The 12,105-nt window shown below is 36.1% G+C and overlaps 1 protein-coding gene across 1 annotated transcript in view; it reads left to right on the top strand.

Moving 5' to 3' along the window:
- The window catches only part of CAMK4 (calcium/calmodulin dependent protein kinase IV), a 52,446-nt gene extending 49,217 nt beyond the window's left edge, over nucleotides 1–3,229 (top strand). Inside the window, exon 12 of the mRNA XM_070935729.1 lies at nucleotides 3,035–3,229. Coding sequence (XP_070791830.1) covers nucleotides 3,035–3,229 — 195 coding nt within the window. The remainder of the gene's footprint in view (nucleotides 1–3,034) is intronic.
- Nucleotides 3,230–12,105: the final 8,876 nt, after the last annotated feature.

The raw sequence follows: 12,105 nt of genomic DNA, 5'->3' as shown, positions 1-12,105 counted from the left end.
TTGGGGGGGCTGGGATTTGTATCAGGGAATTTTCTATCTATGATTCCAGTAGTTTAAGAACTGGGGGAAAAGGCATTGATAATCCAAGGCAGGCTAAAGAGAGTGCTTACCTACCATGAATGTATGTATTTCAGTCCGTAGGGTCAGATTAGTTACTTCTGAGTACTCGAGGAAGCTTACATATGACAACTTGGGATAACTGTCTCTGATTTTTGAGGAGTTATAGAAGATGAGCAAAGTGCCAGAGGATTGGAGAAAGCCAACTGTTGTTCATATTGTTTGAAAAGATGATTCATGTAAAAGCAGGTCACTTGGCTTAATGCTGATACTAGGCAAAAGTCTAGAACAAATTGTTAAGCAATCAATGTGTGAAACTTTAGAGAGAAAAATGCACTGCTTAGCAGAAGCCCATAAGAGTTTATTAAGAATGAGCCGTTGTAACTATTCTGATTTCATTTTTTGGATTGACTGAGCAGCTTAATAGTTCAGGTGGACAGAAAGATACCTCAACTTTAGCAAGACATTTGACAAAGGCTCCCTTGAGAACCAGTAGAAAAGATGGCAAAATATACATTGGATTATATACTTGATGAATATAGAGCTAGTTGCAAAATGTACCAATTAAGCATACTTTAGTAACTCCATGTCAGTCTAGAAGAAGATTGATTTCTGGAAAGATCTTTATATTCATTACCCTACTAGCAACAAAGATCATGGAAGCCAGTCAAAGCAGTTATCCAGATTTTATTACACAAAGCATCATTAAGGCATAATTATTCTGAGTCTCTTTCTCAAATTTTTCCCCTTCCTGGGATAAGAGATCGGTTTTTTGGTAATGATCCAGCTCCCTCCCATAAGAGCTTTGCTTCGTCCTTCATTCCATGCTCTGTTGAATATTCCACCACAACTTTGTACCATTTAATAAGTTTGTAAATGACTTGGATGAATGGTTAGAAAATATGATTGACACATTTGTAAATAACACAAAGTTAGGAGGATTAGCAAACCCATTGCTATTTGGGAAACGTCAAGAGTTGGAATAACGGGCAGAAGCCAGCAACATGAATGTCAACAAATCCAAAGTCCTCCCTTTGGGTAGGCAGAATCAAAGGTATAAGATGGGAGAGGCCCATGCCCGACAGAGGCACATGTGCAAAAGATCTGGCAGACATGGTGGATTGTGATCTGCACAGTTAGCAGTGTGATGCAGCACTAATAGAAGTATAGTTTCAGAAAGCATCATTCCTTTCTATTCTGCACTAGTTAGACTATACCTAAAATATTAGGTCCAATTCTAAGTGCCATATTTTAGGAATTTGATAAACAGGAGCATGTCCTAAAGAAAACAGTTAAGGGACTTGGAAGGAAACATTTACAAGGAATGATTAAAGGTGCTGGATATATTTAGTCTGGAGGAGACAGCAGAGAAACATAAGAACTTTCTTCAAATACTTGAAGAGCACTAATATTAAAAATGGAGCTGATTTGTTCAAAGTTGTTCCAGAAGGCAGCTCAAGGATCAATGGTCCTAAATTACAAGGATCCCCATTTCAATTAGACATTAGAAAAAATGGTAACAGACTTCCTTGGAAGAAAGAAAGAAAGGAATTTGTCTTCACTGCAGGTGTTTAAACAGAGACTAGATGCTTTCTATCAGGAACGCTATATTAATGGATTCCTGACTCAGCCTAAGGGCTCGATTATTTCCATCCTATCTTTCAATTCTGTATGTCTGTGAAATCATTTCATTGTAATATATAGTGGAATATAGAAAGTTTCTGCTCAGGCAGAATTACAGGTTGGGGCAACCCCTTTTTATGATCTAAGTAAATGCACAATGGAAAATAAAATTAAGGCGGAGGGAAGGTTTTTTTTCAATGGTACCTCAGTAAGGATAGGCTTGAAAATATAATGCAGTGGGTCATATTTGAGATGTCAAAGAAGGCCGTATTACTTTGAAAGCTGCCCCAAATGCCCCAAATTACACCCTTTCTGCACAATTTAGTTTAAAGTGGAAAGACAGTAAGAATTGCCCACAAATCACCTGTTCTGATTATAGTAAGCTATAAAAGTTTTGAGTTATGAGCTAATTGTCACTTATTTCTCTATCCTTATGCCCTGTAGATATGTTGAGACTCATTCCATAAATGGTATAATTCTTTTGGGATTCTGGGAGATAGAAGTCCTAACATATTATAATAAGGAGCCCTGGTGGTGCAGTGGTTAACTGCAGCATTGGCAAACTGCTCACAATCTGGAGATTGATCCTGACAGGGCTCAAGGTTGACTCAGCCTTCCAAGGTCGGTAAAATGAAGATCCAGATTGTTGGGGGCAATATACAAATATGCTTTACAATATGCTTATAATGTAAACCACCCAGAGAATGCTGCAAAGTTCTGTGGGGTCATATGTAAATCTAAATGCTCTTGCTCTTGCTGTAAGAGGAGGACATACAAGGATGGAGAAGTCTGCCTTAATCCTATCAAGATTATTTTATTATTATGTCATTGCAAAACTATGCATGTATATACTATTTGTAGTTTTTGGCATAAGTTTTTGGTTTGTTTCCCCCCCCCCCCCTCCCATTTTTCTGTCTGTATATTTTAGTCTTATTTATATCAGTTTGCTTAGTGGAGACAATGTGCAAGAAAATGCATACTTTCTCCTAGTGCATTTTAAATAACTTTACGCAAATGTGCATGTGCATATCCCTTATGTATACATTTTGTGCTTTGTACCTGTATTTTCTTAAGGTTTTTAAAGAACAGCATTACCAAATTCTTCTATATAAGTAGAGCAAGGGTGAATAAAATTCATTTTTTTCTTAAACGATGTCAGTTAATAAAGTTATTTACAGTGTAAACCTAGACTTTATCACATATTACATAAGAGAAAATCTGTGACTTAGCTTCATTAAGGCTATATCATAATTTTTATATATATACGTGAATGAACTACCTTACATTCAGTGCAGCCAAGCTATACCATACATGGCGAAAAATATGATTTCTGTTTTGTTTTTTAAAAAATCAGGCTGCAGTGAAAGCTGTTGTTGCATCAACTCGTCTTGGAAGTGCAAGCTACCATAGCACCCATGACAGCAATAAGCTCAACGAAAACCAGCGTGTAAGCTTAGATGATGATACAGAAGAAAAAGAGAAAGCTGCATGCCACATAACTCAGGGAATGGACATTCAGGAACAAGGATCTGAAGGAGGAGAGCCGTAAACCTTGCAATGTCTTCTTTTAGCAAAGACCTCCCATTTCATGCACCAGCCAAATTACCATTCAACAAGAATGAATTATGGATGACTTTGCTTTCAGGTGTAAAGTCCAACGGTAGCTGGTGACCTGAACTTTAATGCATGTGATTGCTTCTGAAAAACAGTAAAGTCTTTTATTGGCATGCCGTGGATAAAGTGATGTTTACAATAATGCCAACAGATGAATTGGAGAATAGGAAGTATGTGCACATCTTATGAGCAACACAAATAAGTAATGTAGAATGTTTAAAAGATAATATATAAAATGCAGGGTGGTTATTGTTGACACAAGGAAGGCATTCTCTAGCAATCATGACATTTTTCCAATATGCTTCCTTTCAAATTTGTAATTATCCAGTAGGCACAAGATCCACCAAGTGTTTTTTTAAAAGCCTATGAAAGAGTTTTATTTATCAAAGATATCTTAAAAATATTTATGATGGAAAACTTAGAGATTTATATGCAAAAACATTATGTTTGTTCCTTTGAAAAATTGAGAAGAAATTGGGATGACTAAAAGATCTTGATGCTGATGTTAAGAATGCCTTACCTCTGTTGATAGCCATTTCTGAAGAGTCTTAATTTATAGCTGTCATTTGGCATTTCAGAATTAAATCTCCCCTTGGCAGAACCATATTCCTGTAAGAGTTGCACACAACTCAAGAGGCTGAAGAAAAGATGCTCCAGAAAACTTAGAATCAGTCATCATTATGAAATTGTGCCCATGTTTATAGAAAATTGGGACTATTGATCTGAAATTTTAGAATTATACTGCAAGAAGGATATATGGTATCCAGAAGGAGAGTACCCAACATACTGTAGAAATACTTGTTCGGTAGGTGATACAGGGACTTTCTGCAGTCAGAGGATGCAGAATGGGGTGCCTTGTCAGTATACAATCTTTACTAAACATAGTATATGTGAATTGAACTATCAGCAGAATGGCTTTTCAACAACAAACTTTTCTTTGTAATTCTAACATCTGAATTCCTGAATGCAAAAAAATTACAAAGAAAGTGGTGACAGTTACCTTAAACAGCCCAGTTCTATATATTTCTACTCAGAAATAAGTCCTAAAGAGTTAATAGTATATATTCTGTGATAACTGAGTATAGTTTTAGAATTTCAACCTCTCAGAAACTAATTAAGTGTATAATTACAGTCTCATTTGCTTTTTAGTACATGCACAATAACATAATATGTTCAATATTTTTTTCTTTTCTTAATTATGCTTTCAGCAGCATTGTTCATCAGTGGAACTACAATTATTAGTAAACCAAGAGCATGTTCCGAAGCAAAGGGAATGCATTATTTTAACTTTTTATTAAATTAAAATGAAGGATAAATGAACGTTATTTGTGTGAGGCTAGGCATGATAGAATCATGATTTAGTACAAAATAGCGTATAAGTTTGTTTCTGCAGTAAATATTATATATGCTTTTCTAAAATATACTATGTTATTCTGAATGCATGAATAAGAACATGAGAAATATTTGTTTCACACAAGGAATAATTGAAGCAAGCACAAGGAATCATTGCAAGATCTCATTCTTGTGAGTTGAAAAAGGTGGCTTAATATCTGTATTGACAACTACGTTTCTTGCCTGGAGTAAATGATTTAGACAGTAAATTAGTAACAACTATAATAAACCTCCAGCAATAACTAAAGCACTTCATATATATGAAGACGTACGTACACACGCACACACACACACACAAAAACTTTTGGTGAAACTGCATTCTCTGAACTCAAAATAATCCCCTCTTTCACATGCTGAATGATATATACAAATTCCCTAGGCCTGTGGAAATCTGTGTAGATATTCAAACCATCAGGTCATAGCTTCTAGGTGTAGTTAAATGCATGCCCAATTGAAATGAATCAATGAATTACTTTTGTGGTTTTCACCATGGCTTGCATTGAAGGTTTAGGTAGCATGAATATAAGGTTATTGCTTTCACGAATTTGCTTTCATTGATTTTGCTATATGAATGTATCTGTGTGTTTTAGTCCTAGCAAGTGTGGAAACACAGGGTATAAGTGGTAATTTGTTTGTTTTTATAAGATTATGCTGCACATTTTCCACTGAGATTCTACTACAAAAATTAGTATTTGATGAAACATACAAATAGACCTCATTTAGCAATTGTTCTCAGTTACAACAGTAAGGAAGAAGTAATTTTATGACCAGTTCTTGCATTTACGATCTTCGCAGATCTGTAAAGCAGAGGAAAACTGAAGTAAGATGATAAACTCAATTTCATTTAGCACCTCCTTCACTTAACTACTGAGTTGCCAATCCCAATTGTGGTCACTTAATAATTACATTACATTACATTTAAAATTGTCTGTAAAATGCCACATTTTAGTACCAAGGAATCTAAGTTAGGTGCTACTGAGACAAGTCCAACTCCAGTTCACTTTTTAGTAAAAACTCAGCAGTCTCCTTGAGCCTATCTAATCAACTTTATTTTCTTCATCCTGATCAAGTATCATGTTTTTCCTAACTTTTCCCCTCTTGTATCATATGCTCAGAATACAATATGTGAATTTTTGTTTGCTGTTCCTTGTCTTAAGGGAACAATCAACTTTCATTTGGAACAGGAATGGTTGATGTTTTAGTAACATTCCCAAAATTTTAAACTCAAAGGACTGTACCTCATTTTTTCTCAATATTGGGAGTTACACAATGCCACTGAAAAGACCAGTATTTAAACTATTCTGTTTAATTTTTCATTTCTTCCTATAACTTCTTTCTTCCTAAAAATAATTCTCCTTTTTACTTTTCCAGCACATTGTTCATTTTTATCTAGAGCAGTGTTTCTTAAACTATTTTTCTCCTCAAAGTACCCCTTCCCACTTTGAAAAAATTATGGAGGATCCAAAAGAGTTTTTATTTGTATGGGTTATTTTTATCACTATTTAGGGTATTAAAAATTAAAATTGAACATTTGTTATTGCAACCACTTCTCAAGATTGTTTGATTGGATTTTAATATTGAATTATTTTTCAACATAGCCTGATAAATATTTTGCAAACCTGAGGGGGTCTTGAGGTATGCCTAAGGGTCCTAGGATCACCCTTTAAGAAACACTGATCTAGAGTAATATTTACTTCAAGAAAACAAAAACATCAAGCCTTCACTTCTTGATTGTGATGCAGGTAGATGTTATTTTGGTTGTCTTAATATTTAATATTCATCTTGATTTTTTATTTTCTATTTTAACATGCACAATAATTATAATCCTTTGGTTGATAAAATGGTGTCATAAGAATTTCTCAAAGCATTAGTATTTTAATTTCCAGTGCTGATTTCAACCTTAAAATCCTGGAAACTGCAATTCTTAAAACACACTGGTGTATGCACACCGGTAAATGCAAGGGAGAATATATATCCTTTTGTTGCTCATTTTCCTATTCCAAATCACTCTGTTTCACAAAATTTAAAGAAGCTTCTTGATCATACTTAACAGTTAGAAAAACAATCAGGTATTCTGGCACACCATTAGCCTTAACACCTTCTACATCCTGTATGATTTACATAGTGAAAGGCTTTCCTCTACTCAATGAAGCAAGGATAAATTTCTTATATTTTTTGCTCTTCATTATCTATTTTATATTAGCTGTTTGTTCCCCTGTCCCTCTGCCTTTCTGCAAACCTGCCGAAATTTGGCATTTCTGTCTCCCTGTACAGCTTTATTCTTTAGCTGATACAGGTATGTAAATCTCTAATCCATTGTCTTGTTCCACATTTATTGACCCAGACTCTTAGCGCATTATCTGTTTCCTGACCTGCATACTTCAATTTCAAGTAGAATTCCTGAATATATTCCCACAAGTGATTCTGTCCTTCTATATTCCTGCCCTAAAGAGTTTCAGTGGTTTTTCCATCTTTCTTTTAAGCACACTTGCCTCCATTTTCTGTCTTCTGTGACTGTTTTAGTTGAAAATTTTCTTATAATTTCTTTGATCTTATAAGAAATAAATGTTATTTTTCTTTTATCTCTATTTGTTGAATGGCATTCTCAGTTTTCAATTTTCCCTTGTCCTTTTTCATTTAACTTTGTTATCCTATGTTTAATTATTATATATAATCCTTCTTGCTGATCAAGCTCTTAATTCCCTATCTTTGTTTTTTATTATCAATTGCTAGTTCTGCAAAGTAGTTGAATCTTTTCTTCTTTGAAATGCTGATTTTGCTTTTCCTGCTTTGGATTTCTTACTATCTCTTATTTCTGCTTATTGCTCCATGGGTTCTCTTCTACACGAGTTAACTGTTTGTTTGTTGCATTTTTACATTTTGGCTGCTCAGATGGTTTCTGAGTCTTATCTTGCTGGCATACCTACTTGTGAGACAGTTCCAATTAAGTTATGGTACAAACCACAGAACAAAAGATTGAATACTTTCCTTCATCATTAAATGGTTTATTAAACAAGATATACATTTACAGTGTATTAAACCTAATATACAACTAATCTACTTATGTGCCTAATAACCTGATGCCTGATAATGATGTAGCTCTAAGTGAAAAGGAACAATATTTAATAAACTAATGTTTTCCGTTTTCTCTATTTTAACTGTCCCCTTTTTCCAACAATAAAATATTATTGCCACAGTTTTCTTTTATTTAACCCTCACATTTAAGAACTAGGATTCTGCTCCTTTTACTTAGGGCTTTGTGTCTTTTACACTTAGCCCTGTATTATCCTTCAACCCCAGCCCCTGCACCTTGATGGGTGCCACTAAAATTTGAAGTAGTTTTGTAATTGTTCTGTTTTACTGAATTGCTTCTTTGGCTCTATCTGTTTATAAGACACAGAAAACAATTACTTGTTGGCTATAGCTGGTCTGCATCTCTGAAAGGCTTCTGAGGCTATAAGCTACTCCTTTCTCAACTGTAGGAGGTATTGGGTCTCTTTGCTCGCTCCAATTGTTTTAGTCTCACCACCTTAACACACAGCTGGCTGCTTTAAACACTCTTGCCTTTCTCTCTTCCACTGACAGCCACACCCTGTGCCTTCAGTGTTCCTCTTTTATCTCCATGCAATACAGGAGTTGTCCTTACTCCCTTAAAGTCCCAGGGGCATAATCCATAAAAAAGGAAAACTCAGGTCAGCAGCTTTCAATTTTTCCTGCCAAATTCCTTCTCCCTTTAACTGAGGGCCCCTTTACCTATTCAGCCTGTTATCTTTGTTAGCTGTTTGACAAGAGGCTTGGGGTTCTCACTCCATAGCATGATATGTAGTCTGCTTGGATGTTGCTTTTTCCATAAACTTGTATGGTTGTAGGCTGGTCAGTGATGATTTGGATTTCATCCCCATAGAAAGACTTTAAGCTCCTCATCCTAGTGCCATCATAGTGCCAAGTGGTTTTTTTTTTTTTTTTAATGGGATGGTGCTATATGTTTGCTGTTCTGGTGCCAGTTTCTCAGCCAAATCTATGACAGGGTGATCTCCATTACTGGTATACAGTTCTGTAATAGGGCTGTTCCTAGTCTTATTCTATTTGCATCGACAAACACTGTAAAGGGTCTATCAAAGTTGATTCTGCATAGAGCAGGCTTGCTGCATAAGTCACTTTCAAATTCTTAAAATCTTGTTCATGTTTAAGAGTCCAATGCATTTTATTGGGTTTTGTCTTCCATATAAGGTCTATAAAAGCTTGAGCCCAGTTGTGAAATGGGGAATAATAATGGGTAATAATAATAATAGCCTACGTTATGACTTTTTAAAACTATTTTAAGTGTTTCTCCCAGATTTTGCTAGATATGACTATGTCATTAAATACACTCCACACTAACTACCTCGTCCTGTAAGTAAGTATTTTATTCATTAGCTTTTGGAGGGTTTTGGGTACCCCATGCAACCCAAAAGGCATTTGTAAGTTGATAAAGTCTCTTCTGGTCTCTCTATTCAGCTTTTTCTTTTCTTTTCAGATCTCTTTGGTCAGTCTCTTCAAATTTTCTTCAAACTCTCCCTCCATCTCTTATAAATAGGTAGATTTTTTTCCTCCTTTTTTCTGAGTAATTGTCTTTTTTCTTCCTCCTGCTGCCTAAGTATTTCCCACATAATTTCCACCCATGAATCTGGGGGAGATTGTTCACTCTGAGCTTCTACAAATGGGGTGGATCTGTCTTGCCCCTTATTCCTTTTCCTCTTCCATATTTAATTGTATAGGGAATACCTCTTTCATATCCTGAACTGCTGTGGTCTCTCTAGATTTAAATTCCCTCTAGGTCAGGGTGTCAAACTTGCGGCGTCACGATGGTGTCACGTGACATATCACAACTACACCCCTTCGCTAAACTGGCTGTGGGTGTGGCCAGCACATGACACATCCAGCCGTGCTCTAAATCTTTCACTTCATTTAGTATTTTGGTTTGGTAAGTTTTTTTACCCAATATTGGACCATCCCATGGCAACTACTAATTGTGAAAGGCTTCATTTAACACTTTGTAATTTAATTTTGTTAGTCTTCACATATACATTATGATCTGTTTATATTCCCTCTATCCTCACTAAAAGTATCTTGGCTGATTTTTATTTTTTTTATTTCCTATTATATGCCAGTTTCATTCATTTCATTCTGATACTGTCCATCCGGTGACATCAGTTTATAGAGATTCTATTCATGTTGCATGAAGGAGCTGTTGAAGAGTAATATTCTTAGAATTGATTTATTTCTGCATTATTAATTTTATCTAATCCTTATTTTATATAATTCCAGATTCCACCATTTCTCCCAGCATTCCAAGCACTTATTAACAGTAGCATGTCATTTCTTGATGTTGCATCTAGTACGTCTTACAATTTACCATAAAATTCCATACCTTATTTTTTTTCCATTGCATTTCTAATAGGTGCATACATTGATATAACATTGATATTTACTGGTTATCCATTAATGCCAATAAATATATATTGTTTTCCTTGCTTATGTTTTTCACATTCCATGTTCTGATTCAGTGGTGGGTTGCCCCCGGTTCGCACCGGTTCTATAGAACCAGTAGTAAAACCAGTGGGAGGCTCTGCCCACCAACCCTGACATCATCAAAATGCATCTGTGCATGCGCAGAAGAGCGCGTGCGCGGCCCAGCTGCAAACCAGTAGTAAAGGTAAGTAGAACCCACCCCTGTTCTGATTGCATATGTCTTGTAAAGCAAGAAATTCATTTTTTTCATGATAGTATTAATGACATTCTTTGCAGCTTTGATCCAGCTACATCAACGTTCTAGATCTAATTATGGAAGTTTTGTTCAATAACTAGAGAAGGATTTTCCAGACTAGGATTAAGATGGGGCCTCATACCTATTTCCAACCATATTTGTATGATTCAGCAAAGTTGTAGGGCTTTTTGACAAAACTGTAGAACTGGCTTGCCATCAAATTCTTGGTCATCAGATTGATGGAGCTGACAGGATTGTCTTAATTGTTGTTCTACTAGGGAGACATGAGTCAAAACTAATGTATTTTCTGTCTCTTGTGGGAAAACCACTAGTGATACATTGTGAGGATATTGCAAAAGAAATAAGAGGATTTGTAGACATAATCAACAGGAAACTTAGTTAGTGGCTCATCTAGTGGGAGCTCAGTCCAGGATGGAAAAAGCCTAGGAAAAAAAGATTCATAACGTACAGAGACTCCACCTTAATGAATGTAATGTTAAGAGGGCTGAAGCTTTCTATCACTGTTTCCAAGATATGGTGCTGTACCCCCCTCCTCCCATTCCTGCATTAAAACTCCTTATATAAATCTATGAGATTATTGATTTTTTTAATAATCCCTTGTTGTAAGGGGCTTGAAACTTTCCTTTTGACTTCTCAGGAACAGCAGCATTGTTTTTGCACCAGTCTTTATAGCTGAAAATGGAAGGAAAGAAGGAAGGGAGAAAGGGAGGGAGGGAGGGATTAGGATGCAAAAGAGTGGCATATACAAGAAGACGGGACCATTGACTGAGAGTGTATTGTCACTTTTTTTTACCTTGTTTTGCTCTAAATATTACATCACCAAGGAGATCAATAGGGGACTTAGTGGCACCTGGGTAGGCTAATCACTACATCCTCTAGAACAGGGGTCTCCAACCTTGGCAACTTTAAGACTTGTGGACTTCAACTCCCAGAATTCCTCAGCCAGGGAGTTGAAGTTCACAAGTCTTAAAGTTGCCAAGGTTGGAGACCCCTACTCTAGAATAGGAGTGTCAAACTTGTGTCGTCACAGCATTGTCACATGACATATCAGGACTTTTTTCCCCTTTGCTAAACCGGGTGTGGGCATGGCCAGCTTGTGATGCATCCAAGCCGCAAGTTTGACAGCCCTGCTCTAGAAGGCAACACAGGAAACAGCAGATAAAATCTACCCCATCCCACCAGAACCAGCAGAGGTTCTAGGAAAATCTCTTGAATTCATAGAAGACACACTGATGATACTTGTTGTTTCTTACATTATTTGGTGTTTTGTGAACTGCTCAGAGTCATCTGAGTTGAACAGCATCAAATTGAAATAAATAAATAAATAAAAAACAAATATAACAAATAAATATCACACAAATCTGAAAGGAGATGCTGCAGATTGCCTCTCCCCAGGACATGAATATGGAACAGCTCATTTCCCTATCCAAGGAGCTAATCAGAAACCCTATCCAACATACATCTTTTCTGAGAGTCCAAAAGAAAAACTCTAAACAAGAAGCTCTCTGCTTCCCTCCTGCTCTTCCCACCTATGTACTTATGAGGGACAGGCTGTCCAAACCAGAAATATTACCAGTATTGTTGAGGAAGATAACAAGGATTCTCATCTATTGCTACAAATGCTACACCGAGAAGACTGACACCTCAACCAA

This window comes from Pituophis catenifer, unplaced genomic scaffold (assembly GCF_029215685.1).
Source record: "Pituophis catenifer annectens isolate HBS135680 unplaced genomic scaffold, rPitCat1.0.hap2 SCAF_2, whole genome shotgun sequence".
NCBI classification, from domain to species: domain Eukaryota; kingdom Metazoa; phylum Chordata; class Lepidosauria; order Squamata; family Colubridae; genus Pituophis; species Pituophis catenifer.
The sequence above is the reverse complement of the archived record's forward strand: the minus strand, read 5'-3'. Positions and strand labels throughout refer to the sequence as shown.